Source organism: Neofelis nebulosa, chromosome 2 (genome assembly GCF_028018385.1).
Source record: "Neofelis nebulosa isolate mNeoNeb1 chromosome 2, mNeoNeb1.pri, whole genome shotgun sequence".
Taxonomy (NCBI): domain Eukaryota; kingdom Metazoa; phylum Chordata; class Mammalia; order Carnivora; family Felidae; genus Neofelis; species Neofelis nebulosa.
The window spans coordinates 122,526,149-122,548,405 of record NC_080783.1 but is presented as its reverse complement, the minus strand read 5'-3'; the positions used below and the strand labels follow the sequence as shown (position 1 = coordinate 122,548,405).

Genomic DNA, 22,257 nt, shown 5'->3' with positions numbered 1-22,257 from the left:
AAGTAATGACACATGTGAAGCTGTGTCACCCTGGGCAAGCCCCTGTCCTCGTGGTAACCTCCCACTTCCTAAATTAGAATGGAAAAAAAAAAACCGTACAGACCAGAACCTAACTCACTTCATCAGTTTCACCAGTGGCCCTGGTAACTTGAGCTTCCCTCCGACTTCCTTCAGAGGCCTCATGGGGGTGCCTGAGGGGCTCCATCCATCACGGGGAGTGTGCTGGGGGCAGGAGGTGGGCAGTGTCATTGGAGTTTTGTAATTGAAGAAGTAGGAAGTAAGAGTGGGCAGGTTCCTAGAGTCAACTGACTGGGGAAACCACGTTTCTCATTCTCTCTCCCTTGCCGTAACCTATGTTTTCCCCAAATGTTTTTAAAAAGTAAAGAAAATGCTGTCTCCCCCCCCCCCCCCGCCTTTTTTAAATTTATATCCCTTTATAAAGTTTCTTTGGGGGTTTTTATAGTCAATCTTCCCTTTTAAAAAAAATTTTTTTTAATATTTATTTTTGAGAGAGAGAGCGAGCATGAGCTGGGGAAGGACATAGAGGGAGACACGGAATCCGAAGCAGGCTCCAGGCTCTGAGCTGTCAGCACAGAGCCAGACGCGGGGCTCGAACCCACATACTGTGAGATCATGACCTGAGCCGAAGTTGGACGCTTAATGGATGGAGCCACCCAGATGCCCCGTCTCCCCCATTTTTAGCATTGTTCCCCTATCCCACCCTGCACTCCTCGCCCCCAGACGCACGTACACGCACCTACGCACACATTTTTTTTCTGCTTTGAATCTGTGATAATTGAGACCCATGGGGACTTCAGGAATGTTTAGTTCCTGTCACAATAAGCTACTATTAAATCATTGTTTTATTGGTAGGGAAGAACCACACTGTCGAAGCCATTTGGTCTTCTGGACAAACTTTTCAATAGGCAATACTTAAAATCGCGAAGAAAGAGAAATCTCACATAATGATACTTCCCATGTCTCTTTTCACAAATATCCTCGTTTAAAACTACGCCCTGTGTAGCATGAATTGGTGAGGAAGGGGAGGGGGTGGCTAGTAGGAAATGAAACTCCCGGCTCACTTAACCATTGATAATTGCGAGGCTGGAGGCAACATACTTTGTAAATAGGGATACAGCTTGGGAATCTGTCTGGGGCCTCGCTCTCCAATCAGTCTCTCTCCCTCTTTGGGAATGGCAAATGTTGAAAGTCCGAGGCGAAAGCATATAGGTGGTAAGGCAGAGGGATTTTAACTCGGATTTTTATATATTTATTTGTTATTCTTAAAGTTACACAATTTTATTTTTTAACACCTCAAATGGGAAAAAAAAAAGTCAAGATCCTGCAGAAATGCCAGTATTCCATGGACATCCCAGTGGGGTTGGAGGAGTGGGAGGTGGGGGCTGGTTTTCATATTCTGAAGTTAAACTTATTTTAATGACATTCCCTTGCGTAAAAGAGAATCTGTGAAGTATATTTTAAAAATCAATGCTACAAACTGGCCACATAGCCTTTTAGAGATTCCCTAGTCAATGCCTTCAAAATGATTTTTAAGTGTTGAGCTTTCCCATGAAATATGTGAAAGAAATCCCACTGCAGACTGTGGTTCTTGCCTGGTGGTGGCCCTGTCCTTTCTTTTTGTTTTATTTGCTTTCAGTGTGTGTGATTATTTTCCATTTTAACCCTGGCACCAGGGGCCCTGTGCAAAGAGGCACTTACAAATGTGGTTGCTCCACAGTGGAGAGAATTTCAAGAATGTTGACTATCTTTAGACCTGCTTCATTCTTCACAGATAAGATAGAAACAAAAGAACTCCACTCTGTTGGAAGAAGAAGTTAGTCAAGGAACACTGCAGAAGTGACCACCGGAGTTGAACCACGTGAATGACATAAACGTCCTTGCTTGTGGGCGACACCAGCCCATTTGGGGCAGGACTTCGCTTTAGAGCCTTGAGAAGAGGGTGTTTTCAAATTCAAGTGAACGTTGTATTTAGTCGCCACCGTCTTAGCTGCGACTGAAATACACCTATTCCCCCCCTTTGATTTTTTTTTTTTTTTAATTTGATTTTTAGCCCAGTAAAATGTTGATCCAGACACCAGTTCCCACTTAATTCTTCAGTGGCTGGTAGAGTTAGAACTGAGTAAGGGAGAGCCACAGAGTAATAGTTAACAGCACCACCCCGCATCTGTTTGAAGAAAAATGCTAATGTCTCCTTCCCCTGCCCTTCTTAGGGGTGGTGGTTGGTGGGAGGCAATGTGTGGGGTTGGGGTGTCTGAGCAGGGGGTGGGGGGGGCGCCCCTTCTCCACAGACTGAGCTCTGGAGCACCAGGTTCAGGCTTTGTGCAGATAAGCTCAAGCAGGTTAAATGGAGTGGGGGGAGGGGTGTGTGGAACAATCTAAATTTAAACTATAGAATCAACATTTTCTCTAAAAATTGTTCCAGTTTTCCGGAGGCGTGGGTGGATCCTGTGAATTGTGTGCTAACGCACATGCTTTTCCTACACGCTGCTTATGTCAAAACATTTCCAGTGACTTTCTTTCGGGGGGTTTATTTTCAGGCTGTAGATTGGGGGTAAGAACTCTTTTTTTTTTTTTTTTTTTAATAATTTCAAGGATTCTTAGGATGGCTTTTGATTAGATTTTGGAAAGGTCGGTGTTCTGATGTAAGCCCTGAAAGAACTTAAATTCGATATTTAATGACTTCTTTGCAAATCTAAGAATTTGAGCATAATAACAAAAGCAACTTAGCATTTAGGTGGCTTGTTTAAGTTAGCATTTGGTTCTTCCAGAAATGGAGGTTGGCGCTATTCTCTCCATGCTGTGGAAGAAAAACTTGAAGCTCCAGCAAGAGTCAGTGACCGACCCCAGGTTCCATAGTGAGTGGTAGAGTGCGGATTCTAACTCAGACTCTTCTGCTCAGAATGCAAAGGCCTGAGCATGATACTCCTAAGTTAATAATGGAAAGGTGATTTCATTCTTGCAGTGGGGAAGGTGGAAGGCTGTGGGATAGAGATTTTGATAGCGCAGGCCCCTCCCTATTCACCCCAAATGGAAGTGACTGGCCGGACCATCCCGTGGTTGCCGTGACTTCACTGGTCTTACTGCCCTTGGGCGCGGATGGCACATCTTGAGCTTAGGACTGTTGCTTTTGTTTAGGATGTCATGTAAGCAGTACGTTTCCATGATTATCATCCCGTTGACCATTCAGAATGATGGCTGCCCTAAAAAATGCCGAAATCCCTTGCCCCAGAATCTTCTGTTCGTTCATAATGCACAACCACACTTTCCCCACATTCTTTGGTAGGTTGGACGTGATAAATATGAACCTGCGGCTGTTTCAGAGCATGGCGACAAAAAGAAGGCCAAGAAAGAGAGGGATATGGATGAATTGAAGAAAGAAGTTTCTATGGTAAGTATTAGGATGCTTTTCGTTCTCCTTAAAAATTACTTGTATCATTTTTGTTGCATGATCTGCCCCCTCCCCCCCAGTCATTTGAGTCAGAGACTTGGCTTTATTTTAAAAGGAAAGCAGTCATTGTACAGACCTTACCGAACTCTATAGTTTCGGAAACTATGGAAAATTTCCATTTTTCCAGGCTGTTACAAGGGTTGGAAGAGTTATCCAGGCACCCTGGCCTAGCCAAAGGTGCACAGAAGGAAGTGTGGTTGATACATCATGGGCCTTTGCTTTTCTCTATTTCTGGATTATACCAAACCCGGGGAACCTCCGGCCTTCCGGGCTCTGGAGGCTTCCACAGACACAGGCTGGCTAGAACCTCCCTGGTCATCAGAGAAGGCAAGCAGGGTTTTCCTCGAGCTCCAGGACTGATGGGGTTTTCTGAAGTGATGTGGCGGGCACCTAGGGACTTCACGCCACAGCTGTCTCTGTCCTCTGGTGACGGGCGCTCGGCGCACAGCTGTGTGGTGGCAGATCCATCAGGCCGCGGTGAGAGACGTATATCGCCTTCTGCACCGGAGAAAAGCCCGTTTTCGGAGCTTAGTAGCAGCAATGAGCCACATGAATGCTTCACCCCAATCTTTTTTTTCTGGTACAGTGTTTAAGTCTTCTGTTTCTGTTTTTCCTTAGGATGACCATAAACTTAGCCTTGACGAACTTCACCGCAAATATGGAACAGACCTGAGCCGAGTATGTTGAATTTCCAACTTGTACAGAGTCTCACGTGTCCCTGTGGCATCTCCTCTGTGTCCTGGGCGTAACCCTGGGGACCCTGGGAAGACAGTGATGACAGGCACCATCCGAGTATCTGCTGTGCGACATGCAGAGCTTGGGTTTTTATGTGTTTCTTCAGTACCTTGTTTCCCCACGAAACTTTGAAAGTAGATGTTATTTTCCCCACTTGGTAACAGGTGAGATCCAGTCAGGGAAAGCACCAGGATTTGATCCTGAATGACTCCACAGCCGCACGTTCCCCGGCCCTTGATCACAAATCTTTTTCTCCATTTTTCTACATTCACGAAATGGAGTTGAATAGTTGACCCTCCAGTACTTCATCTTTTGTCCTTCTACTAGTGAGTTCATTGCAGTGTGAGAGAGAGACACAGAGCACGGGCGGGGGAGGGGCAGAGAGAGAGGGAGACACAGAATCCGAAGCAGGCTCCAGGCCCTGAGCTGTCCGCACAGAGCCCGACGTGGGGCTCGAACTCACGGACCGTGAGATCGTGACCTGAGCCGAAGTCGGACGCTGAAGACTGAGCCACCCAGGCGCCCCTCATCACCTCACTTTCGATGACACCTTAAAAGGGTTGTTGTGAGAATTCAGGCGAGGCTCTGGATTCAGCGCCTGGCACCGGGAGAGCACTCTGATGCTGAGTGGTGCTGTCTGGGTGGGGTGGGGTGGGGTGGGGTCACATGGGAACATGAGGCAGAGGAAGGTCCTAACTGAGTCCTCGTTTCCCCTTAACTTCTTGGTTTTCTTTTCCCTGGTCCCCGTACTCCTTAGGGAATTCAGATATTTAAAATAATGTGGACACAAACTACGTAGTAACAGACACTTTGGGGAGAAATTAGCTTTGTGTCTTTTTTTTTTTTTTTTTTTTCTTTTTTCTGACTTGGGCATTTTGATAATACGGGATTTTGTAATGGTAGCCTTTTATCTCCTGTCTGCTGTCCCATGTGTTTTAAGGCCTATTTAAAGAAGCGTAAGGCCTTGAGTAACAGTGGGTTTTTCCAGTGAATACTTCTAAACTGGCAACTTGCCTGGGGGTTAGCTAGACCGTGCACCTACATGAACCCTCTCCAGCCAGACCCTGTGTCAGTTGCCATCCAAAGAATAAAGTTCTTTATTTAAAACTTGGCTGTTAACCACTAACAGGTTGGATTCCCACAGAGATTTTTTTTTTCCTTTTTTGTTTATAGAGGCTTTCTGTCTTCCCCTCCCTGACAGATTCAATAATGCAAAAAAAAACTCAGAAGCTCTTAATTTTAAAACTGAATCAAGGAGTTGGGGTGCTTGGGTGGCTCAGTCAGTTAAGCATCCGACTCTTGATCTCAGCTCAGGTCATGATCTCAAGGTTTGTGAGTTTGAGCACTGTGTAGGCCTCCACGCTGTTGCTTAGGATTCTCTCTCTCTCTCTCTCTCTCTCTCTCTCCCGCCCCCCTCCCCCTCCCCCTCCCCTGCTCTTATGCATGTGCTCTCTCCCCCTCTAAATACACTTTAAAAAATAAATGAATTGATGAATTAACATTGCTCTATCTTTTTGGTAAAAACGCAGTTTGGCATGAGTCCCTTATCTAAATTTAGAAGAGATCAGACTGGATTCAGATTTGTTGATGGACCAGTTTAAAACGAATTTCAGTGTGGATGTTGTGGGGTCCTCCGGAACCTTCCTTGGGCAGCCGTGCCTGGCCCGGGGCGGGGGGAGGGGTGGGGGGAGTCCTCATCAGAACTGGCCGGGTTTTACAGGCTCTGTAGCTTGGGGAATTTGTTTTCCTCCTGAACCCATTATCGTAGTTCTCCAGCTATCAGGTGGGTATATTCTCTTGTAAGGGCCGGGGCAGGGTGTCTTACGTGTATCCATCCCTCTGCTTCTCAGGGCTTAACAACCGCTCGAGCTGCTGAGATCCTGGCCCGAGACGGCCCCAACGCCCTCACCCCACCTCCCACCACTCCCGAATGGGTCAAGTTCTGTCGGCAACTGTTTGGAGGCTTCTCAATGTTGCTGTGGATTGGAGCAATTCTTTGTTTCTTAGCTTACGGCATCCAGGCCGCCACAGAAGAGGAACCTCAGAATGATAATGTGAGTTCTGTAGTTCCTAACTTAGATGACAAAGTGTGCACAAAGTATTCTCCTGGTCTTTGCCACCCGCCAGTTTTCCACCTGGTTGGCTGATGTTTTAAGCACGAGGGAAAAGCAGGGTTAGCAACTGGGGCCGTCAAGACCCGTCCATTCTTCTTCATTTGTGGTTTCTCCCTCCAGCTCCGGCCCTCTAGATGCTCTTCTGGGCTGGAGGTCCATCCTGCATGTCGCTGCTGTGACAAGGCGGCTCTGCCCAGGTCCCGGCCCAGGTCCGGCTGCCACTCACACGGCAGAGCACAGCCTTTAATGTTGGCACGTAATACACGTCCAGAGATGTGTGGTGGCCATCCCTCAGAAGTCACACGTTGTTTCAGAAACATGTTTGTCTTCATAAAATGGGAGAAACTGATTCACCTAAAAGATTTTCAAAAGTCTGTCGAGGTGGAGCGTCCGAGTCCCTGGGACCCCTTTTCTGGCACTCCTGTACGCGGTCTCTGGGAAGCTGAATGTGAAGACACGGGTTCTGTATTGGATAATTCCTGAAGCCTTGACCTCTCTGTTACAGATTTGTTTTGTATTCAGTCAAGAACTACCTGAATGTTCGCGGCTCCTTACGGAGAGCCCCTGGTTCTAACCTGTGTGTTCCCTTCCAGCTGTATCTTGGCGTGGTCCTCTCCGCTGTCGTCATCATAACTGGGTGTTTCTCCTACTATCAAGAGGCTAAAAGTTCAAAGATCATGGAATCCTTCAAAAACATGGTCCCTCAGGTACCTGCTGCTTGGTCTTTCCCCATTGGCAGCCCCACGGCTGTGAACTAGTGTGAGGCTAAGGCTCCCGAGTACTTAGTGACTCCGTCAGAGAAAGGGAAACCAACCCCCCCCCCCGCCCCCCGCCGACCCAAAACCACACCTGTTCTTAGACCCCCGGCAGGAAGTGATGGCCTTCCTTCTGAGCATACCCTGACAGAGCACCCGAGGGGGACAAGAGAGCCACCTCCAGATGAGCGAGATTTTATAGCTTGTATAAATAGAAAGATCAGCAATCTTTGTCATGCACTCGGATAATTCACATCAGCGATCATTTTCTAATTTGGCTTTCTCGTGTGACCACCACCCTGCCCTTGTCGGTAGTCGCTTTTCTCTGACTGAACGCTGTCAACTTTTCTGCCTCTAAAGCAAGCCCTTGTGATTCGAAACGGTGAGAAAATGAGCATCAATGCCGAGGAGGTTGTAGTCGGGGATCTGGTGGAAGTGAAAGGAGGAGACCGAATCCCTGCCGATCTCAGAATCATATCTGCCAACGGCTGCAAGGTGGGTTCAGCGGGGCCCGCGCGGCTCGGGCGGGGTGCGTGGGGCGGCCCGGTGTGCGCTCACACAGCCCTCCCGTCTCGCGGGCAGGTGGACAACTCCTCGCTCACTGGCGAATCAGAGCCCCAGACCAGGTCTCCGGACTTCACAAATGAAAACCCCCTGGAGACGAGGAACATCGCCTTCTTTTCAACCAACTGTGTGGAAGGTAGGCCCTTTGGAGGCCCCCGTTCATATCCGCAGCACGGTGTCTGTCTCGGGCATTCGCCACAACGACAAAAGCCAGAGACGTCGTCTCTCTTCTTGCTTTATTGGCTCCGTGTCTGACCCCCGTGGTCAAGCACAGCAGATGCGGTTCACTCGCTGGCAGGAAGGTTCAGGAAGCCTGTGGGTGGTCTGTCCTGCTCCCCCACCCCCAGCACACCTCTCCTGTTGGCCATGGTAGGCTGGCATGGACTTTGGAGCTGTTCTGCTCACGGATAGAAAGCCCTCTGCCGGTCTGTGAAACAGCGTACCCCCCACCAAAAAGCGAGCCCTTAAAAACGTGTGTGGCTTGTGTCTCTTTCTTAACCGTGCCAGGTAACCGCGCAGATTCCGTGACCTCGTTGGTGAAGCGAGGTATATCCAGCTCCCCCTCCCTCTCTCGTTTAAGGCACCGCACGTGGCATTGTCGTGTACACTGGGGATCGCACGGTGATGGGAAGAATCGCGACACTCGCGTCCGGGCTGGAAGGCGGCCAGACCCCCATCGCTGCCGAAATTGAACATTTTATCCACATCATCACGGGTGTGGCTGTGTTCCTGGGTGTGTCCTTCTTCATTCTTTCTCTGATCCTTGAGTACACCTGGCTCGAGGCCGTCATCTTTCTCATCGGTATCATTGTAGCCAACGTGCCAGAGGGTTTGCTGGCCACTGTCACGGTGAGCAGCTTGGGGAAGGCGACGTTCGCTCTTAGACCAGCTTGCATGTGAGACTCCTCCCCTGCCCTCTCCAGAGCGGCTGCCGACCACATGTCTGATCGTACGTGTGTGTGTATAGTTTTTCTTCAGAGCCACATGGTAGGGTTAGACAGCGAGAAGGCCTCGGCATGGTTTTCCGTGGGAGATAGTAGCCCCAAAGCATACGTTTCGGCCTTACCACATGACCCACAACAGTGTAACGAAGAATTTGGGGGTGAGTGGGAGAACTACAGTGTGGTAAATCCTAGTTGTTTTTCACTTCATCTATTGCTTTATTGGGGGGAGAGAGAAAGCTCTCTCTGTACGTGGTCCTGTGACAATTCGCATTTCACGGGATGGCTGGAGAGGTTTAACTTCAGACAAACTTCTTCCGTATTAGGATGTAGCCAGAGTTGGTGTAAGACTCCCTCCTGGTCGAGATTGAAGTCCTCTGCTTCCTCCTGGTGTTTAGGTATGTCTGACCCTCACTGCCAAACGCATGGCGAGGAAAAACTGCTTGGTGAAGAACTTAGAAGCCGTGGAGACCTTGGGGTCTACGTCCACCATCTGCTCGGATAAAACTGGAACTCTCACCCAGAACCGGATGACAGTGGCCCACATGTGGTTCGACAATCAGATCCATGAAGCCGACACGACAGAGAATCAGAGCGGTAGGTGCAGGGGGGCCGCCCCACACTTTGGCCCCACCTGTTCACATGGCTTTTTTTTTTTTTTTTTTTAAGTGGTTTTTGGTTTTAGTTTTTTTACTGTTAGGTAAGGAGTCGTGGGCATGGGTTTTAGACTTTTCTTGACTTTGCCCAAAAGCCTGATGAGTTCATTACTTGGGAGAGGAGATGTCATCATTTCACCTTTTATGGGACTTGCGTACAAAGTTGAATGCGTGATTTTCCTCTCTTGTTTCCTTGTCTCCGTCAGGTGTGTCGTTCGACAAGAGTTCAGCCACCTGGCTCGCTCTGTCCAGGATCGCGGGTCTTTGTAACAGGGCGGTGTTTCAGGCTAACCAGGAAAACCTGCCTATCCTCAAGGTATGCCCAGAAGTTCCTATTAGCGGTGAGGCTGCTTTGCGGGGGTATAGATACCACCCGAGACCTCCCCCGAGAGTGTTCTCCTTAATAGCGCGTGACCTTTGTGTTCCGTCACGAAACCGTTCCTCGTGCGACACTCGGAATGGCCCGTGTGATGCTTTGCTGCGTGTAGCTTGTATTGCCTGTGGATCCGGAATTCCCTTGGTTACCCTGTGGTTCAGAGAGGTTAGAGAAGAGGGACTTAGGGTCAAAACCGACCAGAGGTGGGAGGCAGTCTTCACTGTGAAAAAACGAACAAAATCCACTCTTCCTCTACAGTGTCACCTAACCTAGCAGGGAGGGAGGGGCTGCTTCTGTGACTGGATGATCGCATTTGCATATCGGGATACAGTAGATTCCAATAAATCCCTTAAGCCGTGTGTTTTCTTAAAATAGCTCAGCTCTTTCTCTTATCTTATTTGTTCTTCGCTTGCTTACTGATGATGCAGAACTAAGCTCAGCCTCATGGAATCCATGGGAATTGGGAAATGGCTGTGATTTCACTGTGCTGCCCAGTGGAGACACAGCCTCAGAAAGGTCACGAGCCGAGCATGGGGTTGGTAGGATGAGGAAGGCATGTGCAAGGCCCCCCGGGCTCGCCTGTTCTCAGTGAGGGTGCCTGGGGTGTTTCCGGGGGGGGGGGGGGGGGGGCGGGGCGGTGAGGGGGAACCAAGCTGTCAAAGAGGATAAAGCTCACTTAGGTGGAACAGAGATGGCTTCCACTGTGAAGATAGGACCCCTTTGTCCTTTAAGGGAGATGTTCTTGGCATTGAATTGATGTCGATTTGGGGAGAGGGGTGTTTCTCCTGGGATAAAACTTGAGATGCCTGCCTCCTGTATTTCCTTGCGTCACAGTGGAAATCTTGTAGGCTTTGAGCTTAGAACTCAACAGGTATCAGACCTCTCCCAGTTTAAAAGTGCCAGAAAAGGGAGCATGGGTGTATTTCTGAGTATTTCAGGGGTTGCCCCCCACAAAAGGCACGCAGTCCTGTTCAGCTTTACTAACTGGCCTTTATTAAAAATGATCCCACTTATTTCACATTTCCTACCAAACCTGACTACCTTTCTTCTTAAACGAGGCTACACTTGTATGTGCAGTCCTGTACGTCCCGAGTTCTAAAGTATTTATATAAAAGTTGGCTACAAGTCCAAATGTTCGTAGTGTGTCAAAGCATACATGTGTCGTAGTATATCACAAGAAAGAAGTATGTGTTACCTCAAGTGTGGTCTTGAACTTAAGATGTTAGCTGATTATAGGACTGTTGGAGCTAATAATAGCTTTCAGTTCACACCATTCAGCCCCAGATAATTTTGCACAGTTGAATTATGTTTAAAGCTCTCTGTTTTGCCCTTGACACAGTTTGCCCCCAGTCCTGGGAACGCACCTAAGGGATTTTCTTTTACATTGGAGGTGCTGTAAATATTTGGATTCTCACTTGGTATTTGCAGATTCATAACCAGAAATATGTGTTTGGGAATAGTGTTGGCTTTGAGACTTTGCAGCAGGGGAAGATAAAAAAAAAAAAAAAGACTAAAGTAGGTTGGAAGCGTGTGTTATGGTCTTCCCCAGGGTGGGGGACCCCTCGAGGCACCCCTTTTCTACCAGAAGCCGGATTTGGGATGACGAAGGAGGGCTGACAGGAGGAGGCAGCTAGGGTGTGTGTCTGAAGGGCTGTGACCGGCCGGGGGTCTGAGCACAGGGAGGTCCGTCCCTGCCAACAGCACTGCTTCTGCCTCGCCCGCCCGGTCCTCCACTTCTGACACGAGCAGAGTACATCCGGGTTACACCGAGTTTTCCGTGGTGCCTGGGTGAAGCGTTTCAGGCTAATTAAGAATGATGTCTGCGTTCACAGCGGGCAGTTGCAGGCGACGCCTCGGAGTCCGCGCTCTTGAAATGCATTGAGCTGTGCTGTGGCTCTGTGAAGGAGATGAGAGACAGATACACCAAAATCGTGGAGATACCCTTCAACTCCACCAACAAGTACCAGGTCACCTGGCGTCGGTGCGGGTGGGCGAGGGGGTGGGCGGGGAGGCACGGGAGCTGGAAGAAGGGCTGTTTGACCTTTCTGAAATGTCACAAGCTTCCACGCTTCCTAAAACCAAACTATTCAAACTTCATGAAAGCTTTTAAGTTTTACCCCAGGCTGCGTATAGAAAGTGCTGATCTATTTGCGTATCATTAGGCTACATGAAACCTCCCCTAAAATGTTTTGGGGCTCTCTGGGATACTTACTAAGGGTTTGGAGGGGGCGGGTGGGGAGGGGGCTGGGTGTCCAAGGATGTGCCCATCGTTGTTGCCACTGTCCCTTCAGGAAAGCTTTAGATACGAACCCGTGCCAGGGATTTCGGGCTGGGTCACTATGCTTGCTTTTTTGGTAGCATTCAAAGCAGGCTACAAGGTGGGAGACCCCAAAAGTTCAGATGTAGGAGGTCTTGGTGGTTTTCATGACCGATACCCAGGAGCAAGTGAGCTGTGCTCCTCATTCGGGCCAACAACGCCCAGCCACCTGGCGTTCACGTCTCCCCTATCCTTTATAGCTGTCTATCCATAAGAACCCCAACACGTCTGAGCCCCGGCACCTGCTGGTGATGAAGGGCGCCCCGGAGAGGATCCTGGACCGCTGTAGCTCCATCCTCCTGCACGGCAAGGAGCAGCCCCTAGACGAGGAGCTGAAGGATGCCTTTCAGAACGCCTACCTGGAGCTAGGTGGCCTCGGAGAGCGTGTGCTAGGTAAGTGGGCAGCCGGCGGCACGGCCACCCGTCCGGTCCGCGTCTGCACGTTGTGCTGACCTCCCCGAAGCCTTTCGGGAGGAATCCTCCTCGATCTGCCCCCTCACCCTTGTTCTGAAAACCGCAAGGGCTGGGCTGGGCTGGGGAAATGTTTGGTGCATTGGGCCCGTGAGCAGCAAATTCCTGCTGGTTTGCTTCTGATCCGTACTTAGACCTTTGGTCTCATGCTGGTCAGTTCTGTTTGCCCGGGGAAGAAAGATCGGGGAGAAGAGCTTCATTATCAAACTTTTGTTGCCATGACCCTGACCTACAAACTTAATGAAATTAAAATGAATTGCCAGGGCTTCCAGAATAAAACCGTTTCCTGACTGGCACAGAATGGTTGTGCGTTTACACCAGAGCTTATGCGTCAGCTCACAAATTAGATTAACGGTAAACTTTTCACCTAGGATGCTGCCTGTCCTTCCTACCACATCAGAGCCGGTGCAGATCAGAAAGACGTTTCACTGATTGTATAATGTAACTGAAACGGTGGCATTTGTGATATTTTGGAGGTGGACAGATGAAAGTTCCTTATGTAATTCTTCCTGTTCTCCTTAGCTTAGTTACTCAGAACTGATTGTCTAGTTCCATACTCTGGTTCATACCTTCTCCTTCATCTAATTTTGAGGTGTCTTTCTTAACATACCCTGGTGCTCAGTAATACTAAAGGAATAGCGAGCAGAGATGTGGGCTCGATTTTTTCTTTTTTTTCCTAAAAAAGGAAGCAGATGAGGCACCTGGGTGGCTCAGTTGATTAAGCGTCCAACTTTGGCTCAGGTCATGATCTCATGGTTTGTGGGTTTGAGCCCCACGCCAACCTCCGTGCTGACAGCTCAAAGCCTGCAGCCTGCTTTGGATTCTATCTCCTTCTCTCTCTGCCCCTCCTCCACTCACGCTCTCTCCCTCTCTCTTTCCCTCTCTCTCTCTCAAAAGTAAATAAACATTAACAAAAAATTTTTTTTTAAAAAGGAAGCAGAGACCAATAATTACATGCTTTGCCAAATCTGAGTACCTGAGCGGGCGGGTCTAGAAGCCTGAAATCCTGGGGCTCACCTGTCTCCTCCACATTGGACAATGCCTCTTCTTTTGAGGCTTGATGATGGATTCTGTCATTCGCATGTTTTGTCTTCCGGTGATTCCACATCATTCATAAAGGTTAAATAAAGCCTCATTCTGTTATAAAAAAATAATTCCCACTATATACGGAGCCGGAGGCGGACTGTCTGACTAGCCAGCTGCTGTTGTCCTGTGCCTGTTCGGTCAGTGAGGTCCTCACGGGCTGCCTGCTCTCCTTGCAGGTTTCTGCCACCTTTATCTGCCAGACGAACAGTTTCCTGAAGGCTTCCAGTTTGACACTGATGATGTGAATTTCCCTGTGGAAAACCTCTGCTTCGTGGGGCTCATCTCCATGATCGATCCTCCTCGGGCTGCTGTTCCCGATGCCGTGGGCAAATGCCGAAGTGCTGGAATTAAGGTGGAGCCCAGGGTGCCTCCTTGGCATCAGCTTTTAGTGCCCCGGGGCGCCCTGCTCGGTGCCGCGGGAGCCACGCGGCCAGCTTGATTTCTCACCTGGCCGATGAGTGTCTTACCTCCAGCACTTCAGTTATCACCAGAAAGGGCCAAGTTGTTTTAAAATGGTATCATCAGTAGATGGCGGGCGGGTTTAAAAGAAAACACACACACACATTTTGGGGGAAAGAAATGGAAGCATAATAATATTTAAAAAGAGCAAACGACTTAGCAAGGTTTCACATTTTGAAATGCTTGGCAGTGCATGGCACGTCTTCTCTGCTTTCAGTCAACCGGTTTTTTAATGGACGGTGTCCTCTGAATCTTCCTAAGCCCCGGAACGTTGTTTGGGTGCACCGACGCGGGGCGCGTCGTCTCCCTTGGTGCCGGCTCTCTGATTTGTTTCCACTTTTTCATTCTCGTTAGTGAGACTGCCCCTCAAAGCTTTGGCAAAGTTACTCCCCCACCACTCAGATTGCATTCTTAAGTATATTTTTCGGAATGTAATCCTTGGGTCAAAAAAGTGCAGTCACCATTTTGAATTCCTTTTACGTACTTACCCTCTCTCCCGAATTGGGCCAGTTGGGGGATTATTGACCAGCAGTATGTGGCACCTTTGCCTGTAGTGTGATCCGCATCAGATTTTTGTCTTTTTTTTTTTTTTTTCCTTTCTTTTCATGGCTAGTTTTACTAAGCTTGAGTTTTTTATGTGACTGTGTAAAGGAGAAGCAGATACCATGTATCCTGTGTGAACGTGTACCAAGATTAAATCTGGTTATTGCTCCGTGTTTTCTGTAAACACACGTTTGTGTTTATATTTTTGGTTAGTCACTGTTGTATCCATTTAAGTTTGCATTCTTTCCTTTTGATCTTCCAAGATGAGTAATCCTTAATACTTCCTCGTGCCTGTTTACAGAAGACTCTCTTTGAGGTCATTTCGCTTGGCGGCTGCCTTTGCTAAATTGTCCTGTTTTTTGTTCAGGTTATAATGGTCACTGGAGACCACCCCATCACGGCCAAAGCCATTGCCAAGGGTGTGGGCATCATCTCAGAAGGCAACGAGACCGTGGAAGACATTGCTGCCCGCCTCAACATCCCAGTGAGCCAGGTGAACCCCAGGTGAGGCAGAAAGCTCGAAGCACGGTCTGCCTTGAATGTGCAAATGCTGGAAGTTGGGAGTCATCACCCTGGGTCTCCGATGGTTTGCTTCCAGGCTTGCTCCTGAATAGGGATTGCCCCTATGGTTCCAGAAGGCAACCTTGTCCTTCCACGGGAGGGTTGCCCTGAGAGTGAGTCCTTTTGGCCAACCCCTAGGTGGTGCTTACGGTTCTAAGCACTTGGCGCAATAATGTATTAAAGTAGCTATTATTCCCACTTGGCAGAGCAGGGAAGCTGAGGCTTCGTCCTGAAGTATGCTCTGCGGCCGGGCTTCCGATTCCCCGCTGTTAACCGCAGATCATACCACCTAAACCTAGCAGCAAGTCAGTTTCTAGGGCCACACTCACTTGTCCAAGTAGGTCAAACATGGAGAATTCGGCAATACGGTAAATTAGATGAGAGATAAAGCAGTATTGTTTTGATGTTTCGTTAAAGTTTGGGACCCCTTCGCCTACTTCGGGGCTGTTAGAGGGTTTGCTCTACTGTCTAGAATTCGGTCCTTTTATTTCAGTGCGTCTTCTATAAAGACCAGGAAAGGAAAGTGACAGGCAGCTGCCCCCCAGGTGTCTGTGATCCTTGAATGGAAGGAATAGATAAGAAGATGCTTTGTATCCTGTAGAATACCACACAGAGAATCGCTTTCACCTGATGGGGAAAATTCCCTCTGGCTTTACGTTGCTTACAAAGTGTTCCGCATCGTAGAACAGCCCCGCTCGGTGACGAGCATCATGTTGGCGAAGCACTGGGTGACCTCTTTTCCTATCCCGATCCTAGAGATGCCAAGGCCTGCGTGGTCCACGGAAGCGACCTGAAGGACATGACCTCCGAGCAGCTGGATGACATTCTGAAGTACCACACGGAGATCGTGTTTGCCAGGACCTCTCCTCAGCAGAAGCTTATCATCGTGGAAGGCTGCCAGAGACAGGTTAGCGGGCAGCCGGGGCCGGGCTCTGACCTCCGTGACGGCAGGGCCCGGCTTTTCTCAGACTCACCGTCTGTGTGCCAGTGTATGCCCCGGGCGTGGCTCCAGAGGGAAGGGGAGCTTGATAACGGTCTAGCAGTGCCATGCCCTTTACAACACACGTCTTCACCGTGGCCCAGAGTCTGAGCCCCCACACTTGTCTGGAATAGCAGTACAGGCTCCTCCTGTCTACACTGGGGCTGTGAATGGCCAGGAGAGACTCTCATCCCACGCCTTGAGAAGACCTGTAAAGGAATGGGGTTTTCCAGAGATCTCCCCAAAGTCATGCGTTTGAGGAGCTCTCGTTGGGGCGGGGAGGTGGGGAGGAGGTATTTGTCATCACTCCTCCGTTCTCTTGTTGAGTAGTGGCTGGGTGGCTTCTTGGGCTGAGCCAGTTCTGAGCCCCCAGAGAGTCTCCATAGGAAAGGGACAGTCTGTAGCGCCTCGGGTACTTCTGCCCGGGGACCGTGTGGCTCTTATAGACCCCTCCCCCTTCTTCGGACAGGGGGCTATCGTGGCCGTGACTGGCGATGGTGTGAATGACTCTCCAGCCTTGAAGAAGGCAGACATCGGGGTTGCCATGGGGATCGCTGGCTCTGACGTGTCTAAGCAAGCTGCCGACATGATTCTTCTGGATGACAACTTTGCGTCCATTGTGACTGGAGTCGAAGAAGGTGAGAGCAGTATGTGTAAAGCGTCCCCCAGAAACTCCTCCCATTGCTGTCAGTCTGTAGCCGTTTCCAGCCTGCCCATCTCTTTTGAGCCACACGGTGAAACAAACTCTTGCATTCCCAGGTCGTCTGATCTTTGATAACTTGAAGAAATCCATTGCCTACACCCTGACCAGTAACATTCCAGAGATCACCCCCTTCCTGATATTTATTATTGCAAACATTCCACTACCACTGGGGACCGTCACCATCCTCTGCATTGACTTGGGCACGGACATGGTGAGTGATTCTCACAGCTCAGGTCCTGTCTCACCCACGGCTGCTTGCCGGCGCCCACGAGGCCGTGGCAGCTCGCTGTAGTGACACCGGTGTGCGTCACGGCCTCCGGGAAGCCGTGTTCTCACTCCTTCTCCGAGGCAACTGTCAACGCCTGTTTGTCAGAGAGCAACATTATATAAAAGGGAAGATTCTTTTTCTTTTTTTTGATGGGACTGGTAATAACATCTCATGGTACAAAGAACGGTTTTAAAAGGGAGAGGGCAAGGAAGGTTCACGAAGTCAGTTTCCTGGTATCTGACAACGTTTATACTCCTCCCTCCCTCCCCCCCCCCCCCCCCAGGTTCCTGCCATCTCCCTGGCTTACGAGCAAGCTGAGAGCGACATCATGAAGAGACAGCCCAGAAACCCCAAGACGGACAAGCTTGTGAACGAGCGGCTGATCAGCATGGCCTACGGGCAGATCGGTGAGCCACTGTCCCCGGACACCGGCACTGAGCAGGGAGCGTCCGTAGTGGTGGGGGCAGCCTAGGGGCTTGCTTTGGGGGGACTTCAGATCTAGCAAGAGCCAGGACACAGTGTGAGACTCAGGGGAGCTTTTTGTACAAAATCCTCTTGAGTGAGAAGAAATCTTCTGCTGTCTGCCCAGTTACTTCTTAGTGGAAACCGTAGTTCTTCAGCCTGGGCTCAGCGGTCCCTCAGCTTGCCAGGCATAGGTCATTCAGAGGCAGTCGTTCCCGGGGGTACGTAGTACCGGCCACGGATTTGGATAGAGAGTTAGGCTTTGACGAAGTTGCATGAGCTTGAAAGTTTGGCTGGCTGGTCACCACCACATGGTGACCCCGCACCGGGCTTGATCTCTGCTCCACCGGTGGAGCTAACAGGTGGTCTCGGAGACCTCATTTTAAGGAGGTCCAGACCATAGGAGGAGACGTGCCCCGGGGAATTCAGGGCAGTGTGGCGAGACCAGATGCCAGGGGAGAAGCGAAGGGCCCTAAAAAGGAAGGAGGGGGGGAGGATTGGGTCAGAAAGTGCCCCGTTCACTATTTCAAATATGGGAAAAGGAGATGGGGAAAAAAGTCTCTGTGTAGCAGGGATTAAAATATAGGGAAGCATTTTCCCCTGAAAGCCTGTGCCCTGGTAGAGGCAGATGATGAAGTCAGAGCCGGGGGGGGGGGGGGGGGGGGGGGGCACATGTCTCCGAGTGAGACCTGTGTGTCATCTTCTAAAGCTCTGAAAAGTGACTCAAAAAGAAGAGGGCGCTGGGTGAGGGACGTGTCCCTGTGGTCCTCCATACTCCCTGTCATCTGTCAACTGGTGACCAAGACCGCCCTGAAGGCAGTCAGGTGAAGTGCGTGCAGATGCCCCAGACCAGGTTAAAGGCGTTTTTCCGCACTTGCAGGGATGATCCAGGCACTGGGAGGCTTCTTCACTTACTTCGTGATCCTGGCTGAGAACGGCTTCCTCCCGACCCACCTGCTGGGGCTCCGCGTGGACTGGGATGACCGCTGGATCAACGACGTAGAGGACAGCTACGGGCAGCAGTGGGTGAGCACGGGTCTGGTCAGTGGGAGGACCCTCCAGCCCCCGGGGGGGGACGGTGGCCACTCAGCCACCGGCCGTGCGGGCCGCGGGCCGAGCTTACCTGGCTGCCTTCCGTGTCCCAGACGTACGAACAGAGGAAAATCGTGGAGTTCACTTGCCACACGGCCTTCTTCGTCAGCATCGTGGTGGTGCAGTGGGCTGACCTGGTCATCTGTAAGACCCGGAGGAACTCCGTCTTCCAGCAGGGAATGAAGTGAGTAGGGAACGCTCGGGGCCCTCACCCAAGGGGTCTGGGGATTTCTCAACTCCGTGCAAAACCCCGGCACCTGACACATGGCAGTTTCTGGAATCTCACTTTTGGAGCAGATTTAGGAAGCAAATTGTGATTTTTTTTTTTTTTTTTCCATCTGCCCTCACGTTCCTGAGTATAGCTCCTACACAGAGACCTCGATCTGCTCTTTGACGCATGGATGGCTTTCGAAGATAAACTTCTGTTTGTGTCCTTAAGCTTTCTCTCCCCTTGATTCTTTAGGAACAAGATCTTAATATTCGGCCTCTTTGAAGAGACGGCCCTTGCTGCCTTCCTTTCCTACTGCCCTGGAATGGGCGTGGCCCTGAGGATGTACCCCCTCAAGTAAGTCGCTCCTCTTCCACCTCCACAAAGTGCAAGATAGACGTGGAGCGTTTCCTCTCATGACGTGTGCCAGTAGCTACTATTGTTAGGAATTGGGGGTGGCGCGTACAGAATTCCTCTGGACTGGAAATTAGGAAGGACTGGCCAGTGCTCAGGCTTTGGCTAAACGGGCTCTGGTACCACGGTACCAGATCGCTCACCGGCCAACTGCGTGAGTGCTTGCGTGCCCCATGGTGCCAGTCCAGTTGTCATTAGAGGTGGACCAGATGTACCCTGGGGTTTGGGGATCAGGTTCAGATCTTGATTTGCTTTCCCTAGCCCCTGTGTGTTCCCACCACAGGCCCCAGCCGTTGTGGGCCTCTGAATCCTCTGCCTTCCCAGGAAGGAGGTGGGAGAAGCGGGCTTGAAGTGGATCACGGGGAGAGGGGACCAAAGAAAGCTGACCGCTGGTCTTTGCTCAGAACCAAACTGGCCTCTTTAAAACACAGTGAAGGACTTTGTGGTAAACCCCCGTATGTGAAAAATTCGGGTTTATCAGAAGTCCAAATTTTGGTACTTTTAGAAACAGAGGGTGTTGGGTGGGGTCTACTCACTGGTTGAGGTTAAGCGACTGCATTTGATGAAAAGATGCTAAGGCACAGAATGTGGCCCCTGTACAACACGAGCTGTTGATGTCGAAGTCTCCCCAGCCTCGCTCAGACCCATCCCACCTGGCTTGTAGCCGACACTTCCTTCCATTGACCCCAGCCAAGCCCCATGGGCCTCACTGACATCTTGTCACTGCAGACATCCTCGGTACAAGGCTGGCCTGGCGTCTAGGGTCTGTCTCACTAGCGTCTAAGCGGTCTTTCTAGCCTTATTCTTGTAGCCATGCAAGTTTCTGTAGGTGAATTTGATATTCTCTTCCCCTGCACATGTACTTGGTCAGGATATCCCCCCACACCCCATCAGTCTGGTAATCCTTCAGGGGTGATTGCCCTGGAGCTCACCCCCCTCAGACATGTGCAGGTACACCCCTTCTTTGGTATTACTGGTCACGTCTACTCCTCCCTAGATTGTAATCTTTAAGGCACGGGCTATCTTGTTTGACTTTGCGTCCCCAGCACCCTGCACAGAGCTGGTGTACAACAGGGGCAGGCCTTGTCCGAGGGGAATTCTGTCTGCTTGAGCCCACTGTTTGTCAAGAGGAGGCCAGGAGAACCACCGAGCTCTCTCAAAGCCTGGAGAGTCACACTGAAATAGAGTAGGGCCTCAGGACCTCCTTTGCTGTGCCTAGAGAGTTTGTTCCCAACAGGTTCTACCCAATTAGGAAGGTGATTCAGTTACTCTGGGCGACCGAGCCAAAGGAGATCATCTCTTAGCTGTGGAGGAAGACCTCTAGCGCCAGGAAGAAGAGATTGCCAGGCTTCTGCCCTGGGAACGCCTTCCTCTGTTGACTGCAGGAGTTGGTAGTCAGGAAAGCATGGCCCTTGACAGGGCTGTCCAGGGTGCCTGTCTCCAGGCTGGGGATGTGGCAGCAGCTGCTGGGCTCCCAAAGCTCTGTTCTCTATTAGGGCTCAGCTTTTTTCATTCCCTGGCGCTGGGATTCAGCACCCAGCTGACTGAATTCAAGGGATGGATACATGGTTCTGATCTACTCTGGCAGTACTTTATCTTCAGATGCCAGGATGTTAGATATAATACATATACCACACTCAAGTTCCTCAAACACTTTAGAAAGGGGAAGAAAGTAAATGCCCATTTGCTGGGAGGGATGGTCAACAGAAAATCTCAACTCACCCTATAAACCAAATTTGTAAAAGGGGATTCCTTCATAAAGTCTGCAGTCTTGTTTCCTCAGCCTCTCCAGGCCCTGGGCACAGGGAGCAGCATTCTGTTCTTAAGACCTTTCTGTGTGTTCTGTGCTAATGGCTCAATAGTTAACCATGACTGTACTTGGCTCCTCCTTCCAGGCTATTCCACTGTCCTGGGTGATATGTGGTTTCTCTTTCCTTTGACTTGTGTTCATGTATAAATTAGTACCTAATTCTATTTCCAGACCTACCTGGTGGTTCTGTGCCTTCCCCTACTCTCTTCTCATCTTCGTGTACGACGAAGTCCGAAAACTCATCATCAGGCGACGCCCTGGCGGTAATTTCATCTTACCTTCAGCAGGGTTGTGGGAGAGGCGGTATTTCTGTGTCTTTTATTTCCTCTGAAGTGTCTGGGCTCGGCCCAGGCCATTGGACCAGCCAGCTGCAAACTGCCCAACGCTACAGTCCCATCCTCACGATCTCCATTGAGGTTTCAGAACCGATCGTATTTTAGACTACAAACCAAATACGATCCAGTGGAAAGTTGGGCAGAAACCTAAACCATCTTCCCAATTAACATGTTCTTTCTAAAAACAAAGAAAGAGAGTTGAGGTCTAATGCCGAATTTGAGTGACCCCCCACCCCCCGACCCTGGGCTTTGTCACCCACCCCCAGGTCACTCCTCAACACTTTCTCCCACTGTGCCCTAGAGCCAGGACTTACTGCAAGTGTCTTGTCTCTCTTTGCTGCCTATAGGCTGGGTAGAGAAGGAAACCTACTACTAGGCACCCCCGTGTCCTGCACGCCGTGGAGCATCCTACCACGCACCTGCACCCACCCCCCACGCCCTCTTTGTGTACTTCAGTCTTGGAATTCGGAACTCTACCCTGGTAGGAAAGCACCGAAGCATGTGGGGGAAGCGAGACGTCCCGGAATGAAGCATGTAGCTATACGGGGGGGGAGGGGGGAGGGCTGCCTGACAAACACCGTCTATGGGAATGACAGCGGGGAAGGTTTTTATGTGCCTTTTTGTTTTTGTAAAAAGGAAAACTTGGAAAGACTGAAAGAATACATTTTATATCTGGATTTTTACAAATAAAGATGGCTATTATAACGGAATCAATCGTGTGCCCTCATCACCTTCGTGGCCCTGATGTCAGAGTGTGGTTCTCTGCGCGCATCCCTGTACTGGCTGCTTCAACAGCCCGGAACTTGTTGGCACAGCAAACCCAGACCCCCCTGAACCAAAGCTAACCAGTCCTCTGGTTGTATAAAAGCTCTCTAGGTGATTCTGAGTCCCATTCAAGTTTCAGAACCGCTGTTGAGGGGGAACTTTGTGCCCTGCCTC

General features: G+C 50.2%; 1 protein-coding gene across 1 annotated transcript in view; it reads left to right on the top strand.

The window, feature by feature from the left end:
* The window catches only part of ATP1A1 (ATPase Na+/K+ transporting subunit alpha 1), a 29,622-nt gene extending 7,594 nt beyond the window's left edge, over nt 1-22,028 (top strand). The window contains exons 2-23 of the mRNA XM_058716087.1: nt 3,305-3,409; nt 4,088-4,147; nt 6,055-6,258; nt 6,912-7,025; nt 7,434-7,568; nt 7,656-7,773; nt 8,218-8,486; nt 8,977-9,175; nt 9,441-9,550; nt 11,443-11,577; nt 12,128-12,320; nt 13,661-13,836; nt 14,854-14,990; nt 15,804-15,954; nt 16,496-16,664; nt 16,786-16,940; nt 17,281-17,404; nt 18,340-18,485; nt 18,605-18,735; nt 19,015-19,116; nt 21,155-21,246; nt 21,666-22,028. Of these exons, the coding sequence (XP_058572070.1) occupies nt 3,305-3,409; nt 4,088-4,147; nt 6,055-6,258; nt 6,912-7,025; nt 7,434-7,568; nt 7,656-7,773; nt 8,218-8,486; nt 8,977-9,175; nt 9,441-9,550; nt 11,443-11,577; nt 12,128-12,320; nt 13,661-13,836; nt 14,854-14,990; nt 15,804-15,954; nt 16,496-16,664; nt 16,786-16,940; nt 17,281-17,404; nt 18,340-18,485; nt 18,605-18,735; nt 19,015-19,116; nt 21,155-21,246; nt 21,666-21,694 (3,054 nt within the window). The 3' untranslated portion in view covers nt 21,695-22,028. The remainder of the gene's footprint in view (nt 1-3,304; nt 3,410-4,087; nt 4,148-6,054; nt 6,259-6,911; nt 7,026-7,433; nt 7,569-7,655; nt 7,774-8,217; nt 8,487-8,976; nt 9,176-9,440; nt 9,551-11,442; nt 11,578-12,127; nt 12,321-13,660; nt 13,837-14,853; nt 14,991-15,803; nt 15,955-16,495; nt 16,665-16,785; nt 16,941-17,280; nt 17,405-18,339; nt 18,486-18,604; nt 18,736-19,014; nt 19,117-21,154; nt 21,247-21,665) is intronic.
* The last annotated feature ends 229 nt before the right edge of the window (nt 22,029-22,257 follow it).